The sequence below is a fragment of the Neofelis nebulosa genome, chromosome 16, assembly GCF_028018385.1.
Source record: "Neofelis nebulosa isolate mNeoNeb1 chromosome 16, mNeoNeb1.pri, whole genome shotgun sequence".
Classification (NCBI taxonomy): Eukaryota; Metazoa; Chordata; class Mammalia; order Carnivora; family Felidae; genus Neofelis; species Neofelis nebulosa.
Genome location: NC_080797.1, coordinates 3,649,367 through 3,671,126, shown reverse-complemented (window position 1 = coordinate 3,671,126; position 21,760 = coordinate 3,649,367). Strand labels below are relative to the sequence as shown.

Sequence of the window (21,760 nt, the reverse complement as noted above, 5' to 3'; positions counted from 1 at the left end):
CAGTGAATGTAAATGCACATGTGTATAAGAGCATGTGAATGCTGCTGATACATATGGGCGGAAGAAAGTATTTAGTTATTCCACTGAGGGCTGTCGAGGCTGTAACGTTATACATGGTCTTGTCTTTCACATTGTTTTGAGGGGTTTCTTTCCTCCAGAAGAAATCCAAAATTGGATTTAAAATAAAATTGGGCTTTACAAAGTTCACATTTATTCCGGAGAGAACTCAACCTTGAAACACCAGAAAGAAAGCTGACCAAAGGAAACCTATAGGACATACGCATTTCTTAGCAACCAGAAATTACCGCGGCCCCATCTAGAACCATGTAGTCAAATAATAACATCCATGGGTCTTTTTTTTAAGTTTTAGGGTTTTGGGGGGGGGCGGGCGGGGAGCAGGGGGGTTAACCTAGGGAAGGATGCCATTTTAGTCTATTATAAATCACTGTCTCATTATTTCATAAAGGCAAAGACAGAATAACACAGTGATGCGTCATTTTTTTTTTTATCAATACCGATTTTTGAAATTAAAAAACAACCTTCTTTACTTTGGCTTCGTTGTAGATAATCGGGGTACCTTGACTTGATACGTCAACAGTGTGAAATTCACAAGATGGGATTAGGTTGGGGAAAAAAATCTGAGCCGCTGATAGTACAAAAGTTAGTGTTTGAAGGATTTATTAATGCTTTTTTTTTTTTTTCCCTAGCACAGTGCCCTGTAGTGTCTCAGAACACCTGTCAAATACTAATTCACTCACATATCTCCACTATAGGGCCTTTTCATAAAAAGCTCGACCTCTAATTGTAAATCACTTCTAAATTGTCTTTCCTGGCTTTCTCTTCTGTGGAATGATGGAAAAATCACCAAGATTTCAATTAAGACTTTATGGGAACTTCAACCTGACACTCCCGGGGCTATAACTACAAGATATCAGAACATCTATTCAAAAAGGAAACTATAAATAACTTGAACTTCGTTGAATTGGCTTTGCTTTTATGAGGTGACTGAATAATCGGCGAGATTTAAAGATACTTTAACTACTGAGAATTAAAATCACCTCAGTTAAAACCCAGAAAATATTGTTAGCTGATTGTTTGTCATGCAGATGATGTCCTCACCAGGCCTAATTAAACTTTTTGAACAAAAACACTTACTAATTACATTAGTTCATATGTTGATTGCTCAATTTGGCTTAAAGAAAAAAAAAAAAAAAGCAGTCAATCCAATTTCTGCACATAGTCAAGGCTCTGGTCAAAAGACAAAATCCTAAACTACAGAGACTATTCCAAAAGCATGACCATTGTTAACAACAAATGCGGTTTGTGTCTCCACATCCAAAGTGACTGGCAGAGCTGGGGGTAGGTGACGACTGTGAACACCATGGGCTAAGAGGAATCTTCAAGCCAGTACAATGTTACCACAAGACCCAGTTTACTGGCCTCAGTGTAGTGAGCTGCTTTTGTCCAATTTCCACCCTGCCCACTGACAACTGGAAGGTGTCTTTCGTTTGCACGTAGGAACTCAAACTGATAGCAAAACCGTGGGAGGCCCTTCAAATGTCAATAAAGGGTTTTTACGCACAAAAGGAAGAAAAGAAAAGAGGGAGGGGGAAAGAGAAGGGATGGGAAAAACCAACATTTCTGAAGGAACTGAGCAGATCAAAGGAATTTTATTCTCAAAGACCACTAAGTCAGGGTATAACTACTAGCTGGCTGCGGAATCCTGAGAAGTCTCTTCAATCTGGCAACCAGTCCCAAGTCCCTTAAATGAGGGGCATGAACAATCAGGTCTGCAAAAGCGGGACGCAGTGCAAAAATGGAGGCCGTGCCTGTGCAACAGGAGGCGAGACCCTTCGCAGACCAGGGCGCCTGACTGGGCCTCGGTGCCCACCCGGCTCTCCGAGACCTGTTTTGTGCCGGCTTGCTCAAAAATCTGCATCCACAGTCATGAGGCACAAACTATTCGACAACACCATGACAATTAATCAGAACCAGACTCCGAAACGTGTGTTTGTGGGGACGAGCAAACTTAGCCATGTGCCACAGTGGGAGAAGAATCACACAGTGGCAGCTGGGGGGTGCGGGTGGGGGAGGGCGCATAACTATAGGTTCACAAAAGATGCACACCCAATGGCATGTTGAGGGGCGAAATAATTTTCATTAAAATAGAATCTGGAAATTGGAAATTTACATCTCATACTAGAATCCTCTGGCATTCCTCTCCTCCTCCCCCCTCCCTTTTTTCTTTCTTTCTTTCTTTCTTTCTTTCTTTCTTTCTTTCTTTCTTTCTTTCTTTTTTCTTTTTTTTTTTTTTCTTTTTTTTTTTTTTTTTGCTGGGGAGAAACTGACTTTCCACTGCAGCAAAGCTGTACAATTCAGAAATAGAACGGATCTCTCTCTCTCTCTCTCTCTTTTTAGCCTCATTTCTGACCCAACAGTGTTCACCAGTGCAAGCCTTGTCAGATTTCTTTCAGGACTTAAAACCCCATTACAAAGAGAGAAGCTGGATCCTTGGTTAATTCAAATCTGTTTCATTTCACCTAATTGTGACGCTAACAACACACACACACACACACACACACACACACACACACACATTTTGGTACACTTTTCTGGACCAGGATTGAATTATTTTAAAATCATTACTGAACTCTCCTTTGTAACCTGTGGATAGTAATTAATTTAAATCTCATCTTTAAATCCCACCTAACACAAATACGCTGTTCAAAAGGGGCAAAAAAAATATTTTTTGCCCCAAACTATGAAAGGCAAATGGAGGACGCAGGAGTGATATAACTCGCCCCAAACTGCAAATCCCTTTGCCATCTCCCAAGGGATCTGTGATTGCGGAGTCGGAACCCCCCGGGGAACAGGGCCGGGGTTCCCAACAGGGTGCCCAGCTGCAGCCCTGGGAAAGGGGGAGGGGGGGGGGTACAGCGGAGGCGGATCCCAGGGTCCCGCCAAACTGAGGTTAAAGACAGTGGATGCCTTGCATTTGAGCCCGGAGTTAGGGGGACCGGTCGGCAAGCTTCCTGCAAAACCCTCTCCCCCGAAGCATTTCTCAGCCTTCCTGGCTTCCAGAGCCCGCCGGGCGCAAATCCGAGAGTCCCCGGCCAGCGCCACGCGCGCCCGTGAGCCCGCTCTCAGCCCTCCCGGGCCCAGGACTTCCCGGCACGCGCCTCCCACGGCCCGCGCGGCGTCCACGGGGCAGGCGGTCCTCGGGAGCGCGCCCGCCCGCCCGCCCGCGTCCCCGCGGCGCCCCACTCACCCACGCACTCGTTGGCCTCGCGGGCCGTGGCGCGCTGCCAGGGCCGGTCGTAGTGGAACGGCTTGCAGCGGTCGCATTCCGGGCCGGCCGTGTTGTGCCTGCAGTCGCACACCAGGCTGTCGTCGCGGTCGCGCACGCAGCGGGCCGCGTGGCCGTTGCATTTGCAGCGGCCGCCCACCTGCAGGTCGGACACGGCGTAGAAGTACGAGTCGCGCGCCAGCTCCGAGTCGTCCTCGTTCTCGTCGCCGAACGTGTGCAGGCGGCTGAAGGCCACGCGGATGTCGGTGGCCGTGACCCAGTCCTGGAGCACCGGCGAGTTGTCGAAGTCGTGCGCCGAGGGCCGCCCGTCCAGCGTGCTGAAGGCGATGAGGCCGCCGGAGAGCGGGCGCATGTCGGTGTGCGAGTCGGTGCACACGGCCTCCTGCTCGTTCTGCTTGGTGATGGGCGCGCGGTGCGGCCGGTTGTACATCTTGCGGCACTGCGTGGAGTAGAACTGGAAGGGCACCCACGTGCGCCCGTAGTCCATGGACTTGTAGATGGCCATGGACTCGGGCCGCGGCGAGCAGAACTGCAGGCTCACGTAGGTCACCTCGAACTTCTTGCCGAGCGACAGCGTGAGCGTGACGTTGTGCGGGAACTGCAGGTAGTTCTCGGACTGCCAGCACGTCAGGTTGTGCGGGTTGTTGAGGTCGGTCAGGAAGGCGGGCGGGTGCGCCTTCTTGGGGTCGGACGCGTTGCAAAGGTGGCAGGAGCGCAGCCGCTCCTCGCCGCGCTCGCTCACCACGCAGTAGCGCGCCGGGGGCCGGCCGCAGGTGCTGGACACGCGCACGTCCTTGCCGAAGGCCGCGTTGACGAAGTCGGGGATGCAGCGGCGCGGGTGGCCGTTCTCGTCCGAGCAGGGGTCGGGCTGCGCCGCCTGGCCGGAGAACATGCTGAGCCCGGGCCCGCCGCGCACCGCGCCCACCAGGCACGCCACCGCCGCCAGCGCCGCCAGCGCCTCCCACACTGCGCGCATCATGCCGCGTCCAGCCTGCCCCGGCCCCGCCGCGCCGAGGAGTCGGTCCGCCCGCCGCAGAAGGCGCCTGCGGAGAGAGGGGAGCTGCGCTCAGCCAGCCCGCCCCGCGCCCTCCACCCCGCGGCGGGCGGCGAGCCCGGCTTCCCCGGCACCATCCCCGCCGGCCGCCCGCCCGCCCGCCTCGCCTCGCCGCCCGCGGTCCCCGGAGGAGGGGGGGCGGGGAGGCTTCCCCCCACCCCACCCCACCCCCGCGCCCCCCGAGCCCGTTGTCCCCCGGCCCGGGCGGCGAGCCGGGGCCGCGGGCTGAACGCTCGGCTCCCCGGGCCACCGCCGCCTCCACGCCGCCCGAGGGGGGCACGCCCGCGCCCGCCCGCACCCTCGGCGGCCGGCCCGCCCGGCGCCCCGAGCCCCGGCGCCGCCGCACAGCGCGGGGGACCCGCACGGCCCGCGCGCCCCCTTTTTCCGCCCGCAGCCCCCGGGGGTCCCTCCGGGCCGGCCCGGGTCGCGTCCCCGCCGCACAGTCCGCGCTCGGGACTTTACCTCCGGAGAGGGCAAAAGAGAAAGAAAAGTTTGCCCGGCCCCGGCCCGGAGCCCGCGCGCCTCACGGCGGAGAGCCTCTCGCTCGCGGCCAGCAGGCGCGTCCCGCCTCAGCGCGGGCTTGCGAGCTCCATGCCCGGCGCGGCCGCCGCTGCCCCGGCCCCGGCCCCGGCCCCGGCCCCGGCCGCCTCGCTCGCCCGAGTGACGCCGCGGCCGCCCGGCTCCCGCCGCTCCCGCCGCGCTCCGAGTGCCGCCCAGCCCGCGCCCGGGGCGCACACACACTCACGCTCGCTGGCGCGCACTCACACACACGCACGCACGCCCCCGAAGGCTCCGCCGCCGCCGCCGCCGCCGCTGCCGCCGCCGCCGCCGCCGCCGCCGGGAGTGGGGGGCGGAGGGGAGCGCGGGGGCGGGGGGCGGGGCCGCCGGGCGGGGCGCCGGCCAATAACGTCGGCGAGCAGCCGCCCGCTCGCGAGCAAAGTTTTAACCCCGGGAAAGAAGAAAGTTAAAGGGAAGCGGCCCGGGGCGCGGGGCGAGCGCGAGCGCCAGCGGGTGGGAACCGGGGCGCCCGGGGAAGGGCCGCGGAGACAAAGAGAAAGCGAGGCGGCGAGCGCCCGGGGAAACCCCGGAGAGGGGGCTGGGCCCGGCGAGCACCCCGGGGAGGGGAGGAGGGGCGGGCCGGGGACTGTCAGCCTCAACCCCGGGCCCCGCGCCGCCCCGGGGAGCCCCGCAGGTTTCCGCCGGCCCCACGCCCCGGGGGAGCGCGCCGGCGGGAGGGCGGGGAGGGGGGGGGGGGAGGGAGGGGACGCTGTGCTCCCTCCTGGTCCCAGCCAAACACATCTGTGTTTGTTTTCTTTGCTGCGCCGAGGTCGGGCCTTCCTCCAAGCCGGCCCGATGGCCCCCGGTGGCACCGCGCACAGGGCCGTGCCCCTGTGGGCAGACAGCCGGGAATGGGGAGGAGGAGGAGGAGGAGGAGGTCACCTCTGCCTGCTCGCCCCTTCTTCCTGAAGCCCACCGGGGGCAGGCGAGAAGGGGCTACTGGCGTGTGCTGCCCCCGCCCCCCCACCACCACCACAGTTGTCACCCTGCGGTTGGCCTATCTGCCGGAAGGGGAACGCGGCTCCTCGCATGCCGGGGATGCGGTGCTGGGCTGGAGGCCGGAGGGGAAGGCCCCTTCCAGGCGGGTCTGCCGGCCTCAGGCTGGGGACAGCCCAGCCCGCCCCAGGTGCCCCCCGCCACAGGCTTTTATTTTCAAGGGTGCTGTATACCCTGTACTATCTCACGGGAGCCTCGCAACAGCTTTGCAAAGTAGGTCTTAACTCCATTTCGCAGATGAGGAAACCGAGGTCAAGAAGCTTGCCCCACGTCTCCCAGCTAGTAAACATCAATCAAATCCGGGAATAGACACCAGGGGCTCCTGCCTCTCCTCCTTGTCAAATAAGCCCGCCCAATTATCGTCTCACGAGGCATCCTTGGGGCCACCCAGCTTGTCCTTGCCTCATCCTCTGCCATCTTACCAAAAGGACCGAGGACAGTGAGAGCCTCCTTGGACACTCTCGCAGCGGTAGCCAAAGCACTTTGAGGGAAAGAATACACCGGGCTCAGAGTTTCGAACTCAGTCGCAGTTGGTTTGTTACTTTTGGATGAATGATGTAGCAATAAATCTGGACTTTTGAAAGCCCAGGGTCCTGGTTCCGGCCCAAGAGCTGGCTTCCTGGATCCTCTCCATCGAGTGTCGCGTTCGGTCTTATTGGCATTTTCATAAACTGTGAGAATCGAAGAAGGGGCCTCGGGGCTCATTTGGCCCAGCTCAGTCTCCTTGGGAAAAAAACCGCCTTCCCCAGCCTCCCTGAGAGAGGGCCACCCAGGCCAGCTCTTCCAGGGATGGGACTTCACCCACAGCCCAGGGACATAAATGCGTTCCCTTGCAGGAAGGGCCCGGGGTTCATCCTCTGCCCTCGGGGAACACTTTAGTTCTGCCTTCTCCCCGTGCCATTGACCACTCCCTACGCTGTTTATTTCTGCCTTGCCTTGTGGCAGAGAGGATTCTCGGTGACTTATGAGGGTACTTACAACATGACAAAATAACATAAATTAGACAGTGGGGTGGAAGGAGAGAAAGGAGAGGCTTAATGCTTGTGGGCTGTGAGATCCCAGTGCTGTTCTGAAAGGCAACATAGCAATGAGGAGCAGCGCTTTGAAACCCGAGCGTGTGGCCTTGGCAAAGTTAGCATCCTTCTGTGTTTTGCTCTCTTCATTTGTAAAAAGGGGACAAGAATATCCATCTCATAGGGTTAGGAGCATCAAATGAGTTAACACATACGAAGATTGTAGCTTATAATACGTGTACATACACATTGTACTCCCGTAATGTACGCGAATAAAAGCGTCTGTGTGAATATACCTAAAGCCAGGCGCATGGCAAGCGGATGTAACAATGTTCGTCGTTACTATTAAGTTGCTAGATCCTTACAGACGTTGGCAGTAACTTAAAGTAGAGCCTTTTAATTACACGGAGAGATGTTCATGACATATTATAAAATGGGGGGGGAGCAAATTATAACACACTATGCCCCCAAAAGACACTATGCACAGTATAAGCTCATTTTTATTTTTATTTCTTAAGGATGCATAAAAAGACAACGCGGTTCACTGCCATCATCTCAGGATAGTGAGATTCCAGGTGATTTGCTTTGAGTTTTGCCTGCACGTTCTCAAGGTTGAGTGGTAAGGTAAGAAGGAGAGCCAAGAGAAGGAAGAAAAACCAGGAGGAGTAGAAACGGGAATAAAGCTAAACTCCTCCCTGGAAGGCCCTGTTCACCTCCGGTGGGTGGGCCACAAATGTGTCCCTAAGCTTTCTTGCAGCCAAAATTAAAAGGAGACCATGTCGGTTAGACAATGCCCAGCGTCCGTGAGATAAAAACAGACCCATTACTCAAGAGAATTATAATTATTCATGGTGCTAACGTCAGACAGGCATTTCTCCTGGGGCGGGGGGGGCGGTGCATAAAGGAAACACAGTATGTGATAGTGAGCACACATCCTCAACGGCATCACCATGGTGGTCATAGCGGCAAGCTCCGTGAGACAGTTTCTGTGATGGCCCATGACAGAAGCTGGTGGCATCACACCAAAACACGAGTCGGGAAAAGGCAGTCCGGCCAGGACGGGTCTGAAAGAGGCAAGTTGGGGAGCCCAGCTCACTGCCCACACTACTTGGGTCTATTTTGGGGTTATCTACTGGGCTGGCTCACGGAGCTGGCTCCGAGCCTTCCTCCTGCTGTGCTGTTTCTGTCTGCAGAGTTTGTTTTTCTTTTTTTAATTTTGTATTTTTTAAGTAATCTCTACACCCCATGTGGGACTCGAACTCATGACCCCAAGATCAAGAGTCACAAGCTCTACCCACAGAGCCAGCCGGGCACCCTCGTCTGCAGAGCTCTTGATGGATCCTGCATGGCAGCAAGTTTGGAAATGGAGCGTAGCTATTCTGTGTTGATAGCTGGGCTCGCGCCGTGGTCTTGGGGTGGGGGGAGAGGGGCACTTTGATCTTTTATTGTGGTCACTTGGGTACTAAGTGACTAAGTACTAGTTGACTTAGTACTAAGTGACTAAGTGACTAGGTACTGAGCATATCTTCTTTAATAGTTCCTGGTGGGCAGGACTGTCTGTATCCTGGAGGGCCAGAACATTCTGGGACACAGTAGAACTTGTCTCCCTCCGATCAAAACCCGCCTCCCTGCCGCTAATACACTTGATTCCATTCCAGCCCCACACAGGAGCCCAAACCAAGGCTCTCTGCCTCCTCAAAGTTTTGAAGTCAGCCCCCTATCATCCTTCAGTTTTATCTGTTAGGCACGACGTTTCCAGTTTGCTTCACGATTTCCCACGGGACAGTTTTCTGGCCACTCGGCAGCCTCTCCCAATGCCTCTAATTTGTCAGTGTCCCTCCCTAAAGTATACTGCCCTCCGAGGGGACAAATGAAAAAAACAGATGTCCAAGTGTTGTGTGAGCTTCTCACAGTGGGGGTTATAAATACACACCCGAAAAGGCATGTTGGGCTTGAGCAGCAGGGTCCAGAGCACACACAGGAGTTCAAAACACAACAGTGCAGCTCTTGGGTGAGAAAGCAAATCCCCAGGTGTTTCTGGAAGGAATGCATCGGGAGGGGGAAGCCACCATTCTTGGTGCCCAGCCTTACCTGGGAAGCCTAAGGATCCTTCTAGGAAGAGGGGAATGTGGCCGTTTTACAAGAAAATTTAGAAATAGAGGAGGAAGAGCAGGAGGGGGAGGAGGAGGACGAGGAAAGCCAGAAGGCTCAGGCGCCCTAGAAATCAACAGGGGTGTTTCAAGGAAGGAAGGGTGGTGAGCAGTGTCCACATGCCTTCACGGTCAAGATAAGACCTGAAACGAGTCCTTTGGGTTGACTGAACAGCCAGGAAGTCGTGGGTGACCTTGGCTGTTTGGCTGGCAGTGGCAGAGGAGTGGTGGGGACAGAAGCCAGTCTGCCTCAGGTCATGAAAGCGGGGACAGCAAGGGTAGACAACGTTCACGAAGTGCGCAAACACGTGGAACAGGAAAGAGAAAGGGCGATAGGAACAGACGCAAAGACGTTGAAGACGGATAGAATCAGCCTTGGAGAAGTGGCCGTCAGGTGTCCTGAGAGCACCTCTTGGTTCAGCGGAACAGAGAGTGACAGCATCTCCTAAGGGCACAGGAGCAAGTAGAAATGTTATTGGGTCATTACGTAGGACAGGCTGATGCTTGCTGGCCAGAACTCAAGGTCCTGCTGAGGTTGGCGACCATCTGCGAGAAAGAAAGCCCCAACCGGCAAAGCCACCCCCCACCCCGCCGTGCTCAGCAGCCCTTGTGTGGACCTAGAAAAAGCAGAACCACTGAATTAATCTGGAGTTGCAGGTCTTTTCCAGGAGGTAGGATGGAAGGGGAAGAAGGTGGCTGCTGGGATGGGCCACAGAAGTAAAGTTAAAGAGAGAAAAAGTGAAGACAGGCCATGGACGGAAGAACTGGAGGCCAGGGTTCTAGAGCCGTGCTGTCCAATACGGTAGCCAGGAACCACATGGAGCTATTTCGATTTCAGCTTGAGTGATTTAAAATGAAATAACGGGGCGCCTGGGGGGCTCAATCGGTTAAGCATCCAACTTCGGCACAGGTCATGATCTCACGGGGTGTGGGTTCGAGCCCCGCGTCAGGCTCTGTGCTGACAGCTCAGAGCCTGGAGCCTGCTTTGGATTCTGTCTCCCTCTCTCTCTCTCAAAAATAATTAAACATTGCAAATAAATTGTTAGTAATAAAAAATAAATAATGAAAGATATAAAATGAAATGAGGTTAAAGCTTCTTCAATTGACCCTCATTTGGACAGAGGCAATAAAGATCCCTTCTATCATCGCAGAAAGTCCTATTGGACAGAGCTGGTCTAGAAGATTCAGGAAGACAGAAGAGATGTGGTGAGTAGCTTGAGTCTGAACTAAAGATTCCAGAGGTGGGTGATAACAAGGCCCGCTGAGGACAAGAGGGGGCTTTCTGCTGGGAGGCAGAGGGGAAGGTGACTGGAGATAAAGAGGTCAAGGTGCTGGATGAGTATCTTTTTTTTTTTTAACGTTTATTTTTTGAGAGACAGAGAGAGACAGAGCATGAGCAGGGAAGGGGCAGAGAGAGAAAGGGAGACACAGAATCCGAAGCAGGCTCCAGGCTCCGAGCTGTCAGCACAGAGCCCAACATGGGGCTCGAACCCACGAATCGTGAGACCATGACCTGAGCTGAAGTCAGACGCTCAACCGACGGAACCACCTAGGCGCCCCTGTCCACCTGCATCTTAGAGACGTGCTGGCCCAGCCTCAGGACTTGGGGCAGAGATGAAGGCTGAACCAGGGTCTGGTGTCTTCAGAGAAAGAGGAGCGTGCCCTGGATTGTGGGGCGGAGGCGGGAGGATTCCAAGAAGGAGCTGTGGAAGCTACAACAGGTAAGTGTGGTTCTGGCCTTAAAGGAGCAGGGTGTCGTTTCTCCGAAGAAGCTGGAAAGAACTTTGCAGGTGGAGGAGGACAGCGGCCCCCGGTCCTGGGCGTTGGGCAGTATGGTGTGGGAGAATCGTCCCACTGAAGAGGCCTGTGGTGTGAGGGCCAGGCGGGGGGGGGGGGGGGGGTAAGCATGAAGGTTGGGTGGGGGGAGCCATCAATGAACACGGTGAGGACGCAGGGGAGGGCACCGGGGATGGGGGGCACCGGATGGCCCAGGCTGATGGTTTGAGAGTAAAGGCTCAGGAGAAGTGAGATGACCAAGGACCTTCATCCTGGGCATGACCGCGGGTCCTACTTTCTAAATCAAGCATTTACTGAATGCTTACTGTGTGCCAAGCCGTCTTCTAAGCATTCCATCAACGGCTAACTCGGAATACTGGTAACAGCCTTGCAGGATGGATACAGATAGCCTCTCCTCTTTACGGAGGAGGAAGCTGAACTACAGAAAATTACTGTGCTGAAGTAGACGGCATCACCGGTAAGCAGACGAGCAGGGATTTGAACCAACACGGGGCGGTGCCCGTGTCCGGAGGTCTCAGTCACGACCCACGGGCAAGACAGGCTTGGCTGACAATAAGCTTTTGACACATACGGGCCTCAGCTACAGCTGGACAGCGGAAGGGATGTGTGTCTGCCTGAACTATGAGCTGGGACCTGACTCGACTGAGCTTCTGAGTGTGTCAGGTTGTGTTAGGCGGGCAGACACGAAACGATTGGGTCCCCGGGACCCCCAACGGAGGCTGGACACTGCAGCAACAGAAGAGTCTGATGCAGGCGTCCGGGCTCCCCCCAAAGGTCAGGGTGGCCTGCTTCGACAGTGTTTCCCTCAGAAACAGGAAGAAATGGAGGCAGGCAAACCTTGACTTCTGGCCACCCCTGACCAACTGTGTGACCTTGCTTTGCCCATCTCGCGGTGAAATGGGGGTCATCGCGGGTACCATACAGGCTTTGGAGGCTGATTGAAAAGATGGCTGTGAAAAGAAAGAAGCTGGCCCGAGAGATGACAGTGTAGGGGTTTTCTGGCTTTTGACTCTCGACATCCCCAGATCTGGCTCCCGGATCCCTCACCCTGGAAGAATTGGGGGCATCCCCGTATTTCTAGAGCCCAGCTCTCCCGGTGGGCCTCCTGCAGGGTTGCTCAAGGGATCCCCTTTCCTCGGCAGAATTTCGGGAGATACGACTGTTCTGGAAACAGTTTTGGAGCATAGAAGAACGGCCTGCAGAGAGTGTAGCGTTCCTGGAGATTTAGCCATTTCCTCAGCGGTGTGGATGATTCTCATCTTGAGCTCGGGCCTCCCCTATTGCCTGGCTTCTTGGCTGAGGATTCAACAGTTGGGCACAGAAGCCCATACAAACCCCAAATCCCCCAAATCCTTTAATCTACCAGAGCTCTTTGAAGGGGTGAAAATGCCCCGGGGATAAGGGGACCAAGCCCCTGTCGTTTATTTTCATTTGCGAGAAGCTTTTGACAAGGTCCCACCCTGAACGCTATTAAGATAAAGAAAATGGTAAGATAAAGAAAATGGTTCGTGGTGGGAAGCTTTGTCATGGGTGGAAGGAAACAAAGAATGAAAATAAGAGGAGAGTCCAATGGGTGGAGAAAGTCGTTGGGGGAGGGGGTTCTCTTGAGTCCAGAGTTGGGGTTCAGTTCATTCAACACTGACACACAGTCTGGAGGACATCCCCTCAGGGAAACCTCAAAGTCCAGAGGTGACATTGCAGTGATTACCCAGAGGAAGGGAATGAGTGGGAGGCTTTCAAGAGATAGTGCAGGCAGGGGCATCTGGGTAGCTCAGTCGGTTGAATGTCTGACTCTTGATTTTGACTCAGGTCATTATCCCAGGGTCGTAGGATTGAGCCCCACATTGGGCTCCACGCTGAGTCTGGAGCCTGCTTGGCATTCTCTCTCCTTCTCCCTCTGCCTCTCTCTCTCTCTCTCTCCTCCTCTTTCTCTCTCTCAAATAAAACTTTAAAAAATTAGAAAATGGAAAGTATAAATGGGCTGGGGACATATGGTTAGCAGAAGGTGATGTATTTGGGGGAGAAATAGCCTGAAAAACTATTATAGGGCTAAAGGTTTTTAGTTACAGTTGAAAAATGCTATTTTAGGGCCAGAATACAGACTGTTTCTTAAAATTGTTTCCCCACAGGGGTGCTGTTCACCTTTAGGGCCAGAAAATTCCTCACTGGGCAGAACGGTCTTATGCCACTGCTGGACATTTAGCATCCCGGACCCCTGCCCATTAAATGACAGTGGGTCCCACCTCCCTGCACACACCAGTCATTTCCACCACTGAAAAAATGGCTCCTCACATCCCTCCCTAGAAGAGCCTCTTATTCTCCCACACCGTTCTGATCCACTTGAAATTTAGCCCAATGTGTCACTAAGCACAGCCTTCCCCGCAAAAGCTAAATAAATTCTCAGAAAAGGAGTTGGAAATGAAACAGGATGCATTTAAGGTTAGGATCTTCTGGAAAGTTCTAGTCATCACATCTCAAAATGCCCTCGGAGATGGAGATGGCCTGGACCAGAGAAACATGATTGTGATAAGATCTGGTAACATGAATAAGGCAGAGGACGGGATGGAGAGTGTCAGGAAGGAAGACGCATTTTACACAAGGTACTGGGGTCGGGGAGGGGGATTGCCTCTCCGAGAAGGATCCAGTAGAGGAGAGTTAAGTGAGGAAGGGAGCTGTGGGGGTATGGGGAGGGGGGGAGGAAAACATGTGCTCCAGGCAGAGAAAACAAGTGCGGAAGTCCTGAGGCACAGCTTGACTTGCATGAGGAACAAGAAGGAGGCCAGCTTGGTGGGGGCTTGGGCAGTGAGATGGAGAGTGGTAGGAGATGAGGTCAGAGAGGTGAGGGCAGGCCAGGGTACACACGGTCTTGCAGACCTTGATAAGGAATCTGAACACTTTGGGATCCATCCTGGGTACCTCCAGGGCCTTGGAGTTGTTTTTCCCATGGCTCTTAACACCACATCATTGTCCTGACTTGACTAATCCATGGGCGTCTTGAGGGAGGGAGACCCACTGTTTCACACGCTGCCAGGCACAAACTAGGAATGCACTACAAATTCATTAAAATTAAGCAACTAAAACCCACAGAATTATGGAAAAATGCCCCCCCCCCCCAAGAAGCCACTTGTGTCGTAATCCCTGGGACCTGTGAATGTGACCTTATATGGCAAAACAAGGTCTTTGCTGACGTGACTCAGTTAGAGACTATGAGATGGGAAGATCGCTGTGGATTATCTGGGTGGACCCTAAATGCCATCCCAAATGTCCTAAGAGAGAAGCAGAGGGAGAGCTGACAAGACACAAGAGGAGAAGCCACATGAAGTCAGAGGCAGAAATGACAGTGACGCAGTCACAAGCCAAGAATGCCAGCGGCCACCAGAAGCTGAAAAAGACAAGGGACTTGTTCTCCTCCAGAGCCTCTGGAGGGAGCACAGCCCTTGATTTCAATCCAGGGACACTGATTTCAAACCTCCAGCCGCTAGAATTGTGAGAGGATAGATGTCTGTTGTGGAAAGCCACCAAGGCTATGGGAGTTTGTTATCGTGGCCATTTACCAGCAAATCCTAGGGCTGCCAGAATGAAGAGGGTCCCCCTCAAATCTTAAAGGGTGAGCTTGGGGTAAATGAAAGGAACAAAGAGAGGGACCACTAATAGTCTGATCCTGAAATGTTCCTGAAGTCTTGCTTTCGGTCTTCTCCTCATGAGCAGTGACAGAGTCTCGCTGTCCATTCCCTCCCACAATGCTGAGTTGAGCATTTTCTGCATAGGCTTGCCGAGAGCTCACTGTGTTGGGGTATCATAAACCCCCTTTTCTGGAAGCCAAGATTCCAGCCCCTTTATGATTCAGGACCCAATCCGGAAGAAGTTTCGATAGTCTCCTGAGCATTTGAGAGAAAAGGAGCCACAATATGAGGGGTCTTAGCCCACGGGGAAGCCAGAAGCTCTTCACTTCGAGGTGTTTATACACTGAGGTCAGGCACCTTCGGTTCTTCTGGAACCACAGATTAGGATGCTTGAAAGAATGGGAGACCACTGGACGTTGTGACTCTATGAAGTCTATCCCAGTCACCACTGAGGGATTCAGAACAGGTCCCACTCAAATTCCCAAGGGTGCCTCTGTATTGGAGCCCAGCAGAGTTGGAGAAGGATGGGAAGAGCCCTCAGAGAGCATCTTCTTCCAAGGGAAGAAACTGAGGCAGGGAGGTTGAGCGAACTGCCCAGGAGATGATGTTCCTAAAGATGGCTGGGAGTCATCAAAGTAGGTTATGGGTCACCCACTCGACCACACCTAGGGAAAACCTGCTACATTCGATCCTGCTAACTTAGGTGGGGGGAAAATATCATGATTTGATGAAAAAAACGTTTTTCATGACAAATGATTACATAAAAAGTTTCTATATATAAAGGAGTAAGCTTCTGTTTCTTGCCAAAATCAACTACGTAGAATAGCTTATTCCCCCCCCCCCCCAAATGTCAGTGAAATAAGACATTGCTGGTCTACACATCACACAGGGAGAAAGTTTAGGGGACTTAATTCCAAGAGGTGGTACAGGATGAAAACAGACGCGGACCATTGATTCGGATTGGGTGAGTGCACAGATTATTCAACCACAACAAGGTGTTAAAGGAACGTAGGATTGGGGGAGGAAGAGAACCTCTCTGTCTCACTGATGTTGCCCTTCAGGCAAGGAGGAGCCAGCACGCTAGCCCCCCGAATGATGCCAGAAAGTAGACACAGGGCTGCATAGACGCGACCCACCCTGCAGAGCGACCTCCTAGCCTCTGGCTGCGTGTGTGGTTTATGGGGTCTGTGCGGGCACCCAGCTTCCTGCTGCTGCTTGCGAGGAGCTCCTTGAGGGGTCAGCAGGGCAGGGCAGGCCCGAGAAGATCACGAGGATCGTGCTCCAATCACACCTTCAGCTCTACACCCCTGTGACAGTAGGTGCTTGGACTACGCAATTATGTCCCTCCCAAAGTCATGTGTTGAAGCCCCAATCCCCAGTGTGATGGTACCTGGAGGTAGGGCCTTTAGGGGGGAATCAGGTCATGAAGGCGGTGTCCTTATGAGAGACACGATCTCTCTCCCGGCCGTGTGAGGACGCAGCACGAAGGCAGTCATCTACAGACCAGGAAGAGAGCCTTCACCAGGAACCAAACTGGCCGGCACCTTGGTCTTAGACTTCCCAGCCTCCAACTTGTGAGAAGTAGATGTCTATTGCTCAAGCCTTCCCTGCCGGTGGTGTTCTGTTACAGCAGCCTGGGCTGACTGAGTCAGCGGGCAAGTCGTTTCGCCTCCGGGAGCGGCAGTCACCTCTCCTGAGAAACGGGGATGGAAGCGTTCTCGGCCTCCTCCCTGCCTGCCGCCTTCCCTCCCTTCCTCCCTCCCATCTCTTCCGTGGGTATATCAGGAGTACCGAGTACAAAAGACCGCGAGATGTCCCGAGCTCCAAACGAATATACTTTTTATAAAGAACCCTGTACAACTGCCCTCGCCATGGTTACCACAGGGCCACCCCCCTCTAGAGAGGATGACGAACTGCCCTGGGCCACTGGAGATCAAGTAGGGGACGGTGACACTGGTACCACAAAAGTCTGGACTTGGTGTTAACAATACTTTACTAATTACTGGTAAGTCAATGAGCATGAATGGTAAGTATTGTTAAAAGAAACCACTTCAGCTTGGGGTTGGGGAGATCCCAGCTTGGGGTTGGTGGAGTCCATAATCATGGACCCGGCCACCATCACAGTCACCGTCACCATCACAACCATAGTCACATCACTGTCACCATCACAAACATAATCACAGTCACCACCAGAGTCACCACCAGAGTCACCATCACCGTCATAATCACTGTCACCATCACAGTCACCGTCACCATCACAGTCACCCTCACAACCATAGTCACTGTCACCATCACCATCATGACCATAGCCCCCGCCACCATCACTGTCACCATCACAGTCACTGTCACCATCACAACCATAGTCACATCACGGTCACCATCACAAACAATCACAGTCACTGCCAGAGTCACCACCAGAGTCACCATCACTGTTGTAATCACTGTCACCATCACAGTCACCCTCACAACCATAGTCACTGTCACCATCACAGTCACTGTCACCATCACAACCACAGTCACATCACTGCCACCATCCTAAACATAATCGGACACCATCACAACCATAATCACAGTCACCGCCAGAGTCACCATCATAGTCACTGTCACCATTACAGTCACCCTCACAACCATAGTCATAATCACCATCACACCATCACCATCACAATCACTGTCACCATCACAACCATAGTCACATCACTGTCACCATCACAACCATAATCACAGTTACCGCCAGAGTCACCATCATAGTCACCATCACTGTCACCATCACAGTCACCATCACAGCCACCATCTCCATCACCCTCACAACCCTAACCACAGTCACTGTCACCATCACAACCCTAACCACCACCACAACATAGTCACTGTCAGAGGCAGAATCACAAGCACAAGCACAGCCACGGCCACGAGCACAACCACAGTCTGCATCGCCATCGCAGTCACAGTGACAATCCCGGCGGCAGCTCACGCGTGTGGAGCCCCGCACTTGCTGTCGGGCTGGTCCGGGAGCTGGCGCCCTGGGTCTCCGCCAGGGGGCTCGTGGCCGCGATGGTGGTGGCCGTAGGGCGGCTGGAAGGGAAATCGCGAGAAGTTTCTCTTCTTAGGGAGGCCCGGGGGAGGGGGGGTGTAGCAGACCCTGACCCATGACGGCACGCGTCGTCCCCCGTGCTCACTGCTGCACACCCGACGCCTAGCGCGGAGCTCGACGCAGGGCAGGCATGGAAAACCTGCTGCTGAGTGAACAGAGAGGGGCCCAGACGGAGCATCGGCACGTGGAGAGCAGGGATTCTTCGTGTCCAGAGCGTGTCCGGGCTCCAGGCTAGCGGGTCCCATTTGACACTGCGTCCGTGAACATTTGTTTCCCATGAATCCTTCACCCGCCTGAAGCCTTGCAGGTCATGTTGGGCTCGCTCTAGGACTCGGATGATCCTTGGCAGAATCAAAATTCCATAATCTGTCACACACACACACACACACACACACACACACACAAATACCACGTCTCCTGGCTCCAGAGCGGGAATCAGCCCTTTTCAACGGCAGCCAAGCACCCTCCCTGGGCTGGGTGCCCTCACCCTGGGTCCAAAGGACTCAGGAGACAGCTGTCTCCTGCCTGGGCCCCCTCAGCTAAGATCTGATTTTCTCATCATCTGGATAGTCTCAGCAGACTCGCAGCAAAGGGATGAACCAGGCTGACCTTTCTGGAGGTTTGTTTAAAGCAGAACAATGTTTGTCTTGTCCAAACACTATGAATTACTCCAAAGAATTCTGCCCAGTTTTACAATCCACAGCTACAAACGCCTTACATAAATAGGGACTCGCCCCCTCCTCTCCCCCCCCAGCCCCGTTTTTAACAGCTTCTCCTACTCCCCCCCCCCCTGCTTTCTCCCACTCTTCTGGGCCTTCCCCCTTCCCCCCCTCACGCCTACTCTCCTCTGAGTCCCAGCCTGGTGAAGGGGCAGGTGTCGGGTGTTGCGGGCCACAGCTCACACCTGGGTTATTCCTGGCACGGATCCCCTATGGGGGGCAGTTTCTCTGTCCCTAGTGTGGGCAGGGTTTGCCTTGCCAAGGGGGGGAGGGGGGCTCTGGGCACATTTGTACTGGTGGGGGGCGGGGCTGCTGTGTTAAGTCCTGCTGTAAAAGCGTGTTGGTAAGAAAAGGCCCCTAGGTTTGGGGGTTCAACGTCCAGTCGGCCTGCAGCCCACATCGACCGTCCTCGTTTGGTGGGGTGCTCAGCTCACCCACAGTCTTTCCCTCGCAGGCTGCACATTCAGGGGATCCCCAGGTATCTCCTAGGAGTAGACCCCCACCTCCCACTTCGGGCCTCCAGTGGGGGTAGGAGGCAGCAAGTTTACTGCTGATCAGATATAAAGAACACCACACAACCATGGGTCCCAGGAAGGGAGGGGCAGCCGGGGACAGAGCCCAGTTTCCTAAACTATGTCCCTAAAAATAGTCCCTACACCACCTGCATCAAAAATGCTTCGGGAAGCTTGTTTTCAAAAATGCAGATTTCCGGGCCCCTCCCCAGGCCTAGGGAAGTTCTCTCTAGGGTTCCGGCCCAAGGCCGATGCCAGAGTCTGACAAATGCACTGTAACCCGGCTCCTCTGACCAACTGGGATGGACGTCAGCTGGTTGGTGGCTGGGGGTGTGAGTGGTCTGTGGGATCCTTCCACTGAGGGTCCCCGCTTGGAGTCAAGCCTGTTCCCATTTCCTCTTTGCTCTGCAGACAAGGAAACTGAGTCAGAGTAGGGAAGAGTGACTTCCACTCAGAAGCGGGTGAGGAGACTTGAGATCCGTCAGCTATAAGCTCTGGGACACGCATCTGGCCATTCCAGAAAGGCCCCCTCCTCCCCCCGCCCCCCCACCCCCATCCCCAGCTGCTTCCCTGGTCATTCCAGCGTCTCGACGGAGCTGAAGTTGGATCTTAAGAGGGGTCACTACTCCTTCTCTTCCCTTGATGGGAGGGTCCCGCCGGGCAGAGGTGACCAGAGCCAAATCTGTCCCTCGAGAGGGACACACGGCGAGCCCCAGCAGCAGGAAAACCAAGCGCCTGGAGCCTCTCACCCTGGATAGAACCAAGCCAGCCCAGCCCACCCGGAGGCTCGGCAGCCGGGCTGGGGGCGCTGTCGGCGCGCGGTCCGCGGTGTTAGGGCCGCGGCTGCGGCGCGCGATCTCGCTTCGCCAGAGGGCAGAGGGAGCCCCCACGGAGAGGCCCCCGCTTTCAGAGCTCGAAGGCCGTTGGTGCCCAACACTCGCGGCGACCCCGGGTCGAGAAGAGGTCAGAGGATAAAGCCGCTGGAACTCAGCCCATGCACCGAGGCCGACCGTAGGGTCCGGGCAAGGAGCGGCGAGCTGGAGGCCAAGGCGGGCCCCGGGGCTAAAGAGCTGATCTCGCGGGGACCCCAGAGTGAAGCGTCTGGGGAGGGTCGGGATTGCACCAGCAGGCCCTGTCCCTACGATCTAAAGCTTGTGCGTTGGATTCCATTCACAATTTGGGAGATCCAGAAGCTTGCTGCGTGACCCCGGGCACGCTACGGGCGCCTCTGGGCCGCGGGGTCCTTCTCTCCTGCGAACCGCGCGGGCTTTGGGACGGATGCTCCCCAAGGCCCCGCTCCAACGTCCGCGCCTTGAATTAGCAGCGCCTCCTTCTAGTTTAGCATTTGATTTTCTAATCAAGCTCTTTGTCCCCTGCGGCCTTAACCCGAGCCCCCCGGCTTCCCCGTTTCCCCTCGACCCCCGCCCGGGTCTCGCCCTCGCCCGACTTTTCCCGTCGAAGGCCCTCGAGGGAGATTCCCGGGAGCCGAGGCCGAGGCCGGCGGGTCCGCGGCGCGGGGCCGGGGCTGTATGGAAATGGCCAGAGAAGCCGGCGGGCGCGGCGGCGATTTATTCTGGGAGTGACAGCCCCTTTGAGCGCTCAGCGAATGGCATTTTCTGTCTGTGAAAGCCTTTCTTCCCACCTCTGTTCAGATTAGCCCGGGGGATGAATGCGCCCATTATCCAGCCCGCTGACCATTCTGAAACGCCAAATTAATTACTAAGCACTGAATCGGGCGCCGGGGCCGGGGCACCGGGAGGTGTGAAAATAGCGAGCGGCTGGAGATGGGGAAAGCGAGGGGCGCAGCGCCGAGAGGCCGGGCGGGGTGGCCCGGGGCGCGGGCGCGGGCGCGGCGGGGCCCGGGCGGGCTTGGCCGGCGGCCGAGCGCGACCTGCCGGCGTGACCCGGCGCGACCGCGGGGCGAGCGGGCCGCGGGGACCCGGCGGGCGGGGTGGCGCGGCGCGGGGGTCGCGGCTGCGGCCGGCTGGGGGCTCGCCCGGGACCGCGGGCCGAGCGCGCCAAGTGCGCAGAGCGCGGGGCGGAGGCTCGGCCGTGCGCCGCGCGCGGGTGCGGGTCCCCGAGGCGGCGCGGGGGGCCGGGCCGCCCCCGGACGGCCCCAGCCGCCCGCCACCCGCGCCCGTCCCCGGCCCCGGCGCTGCGCTGCTCGCGCTGCCCTCCGAGGCCTTCCCCAAACTTGGGCGCCGCCTCCCCCCCCCACCCCCCACCGACCGCAGCCCGGGCCGCAGCTTCCCGAGCGCGGGGCAGCCCCGGGCCGCCCCCCCGGGGCACCGACTCCGGCTGGGCGGACGGCACTTACCTCCCGAGGCGCCGGGCGGGAGAGGGAGGCGAGCTCTCGGCGGCTCCCGCTGGAGTGCGAGGGGCGCGGAGGAGCGCGCGCCTTTAAGACTCTTCCCCGAGACTCCGCCAGGTGGTGTCAGGCCGGCCGGGCCCGGGCGGCTCCTCACCCCCGCGGCCACCCTGCTCCCGGCCCGCCCCGGGCACGGCCCCGGCCGCGCGCTCCCACTCCGCGCCCTGCGGCGCCCGCTCCTGCCGCGCGCAGCCCGGAGCACGGGAGGGCAGGATGGGGACAGCTGGGGACCCCCGGATGCCCCAGAGGGAGCCACTCATCCTACGCACTCTGGCTTAGGATGGCCTGGGGGTCGGCGGAAGCTATTTTTGGACCGGGTGCTGGGGCCGCGCGGGGGAGGGGGGCGCGGAGGAGAGGGTTGGAAAGTCTTGTCCAAGGACGTGCGACTCCGTCCCCCACTGTCATCACCTCGGGACGCGCCTTAGGTCCGCGCGAAACCGGTACTGTCGCCCTTGATCCAAGATGGCGAGCTGACACGCCTCCCCCAATCACCGCGGACAGGACCCGGGGCGATAAAACGGAGGCAGAGCCGTCGCCACTTAAAACTGAGGGGGGGAAGTGTCATTCACACTCCT

At 56.1% G+C, this 21,760-nt stretch overlaps 1 protein-coding gene across 4 annotated transcripts in view; it reads right to left on the bottom strand.

Moving 5' to 3' along the window:
* Positions 1-21,255, bottom strand: part of NTN1 (netrin 1) — a 190,441-nt gene extending 169,186 nt beyond the window's left edge. The window contains exons 1-2 of one of the 4 annotated variants that reach the window (XM_058704909.1): positions 21,135-21,255; positions 3,269-4,350 (exon numbers count right to left, since the gene is read on the bottom strand). In XM_058704909.1, the coding sequence (XP_058560892.1) occupies positions 3,269-4,286 (1,018 nt within the window). In that variant the 5' untranslated portion in view covers positions 4,287-4,350; positions 21,135-21,255. Of the gene's footprint in view, positions 1-3,268; positions 4,351-4,823; positions 5,042-5,106; positions 5,219-21,134 lie in introns of those variants that run through there. The other 3 variants (XM_058704907.1, XM_058704910.1, XM_058704908.1) reach the window with 3 other exon arrangements.
* Positions 21,256-21,760: the final 505 nt, after the last annotated feature.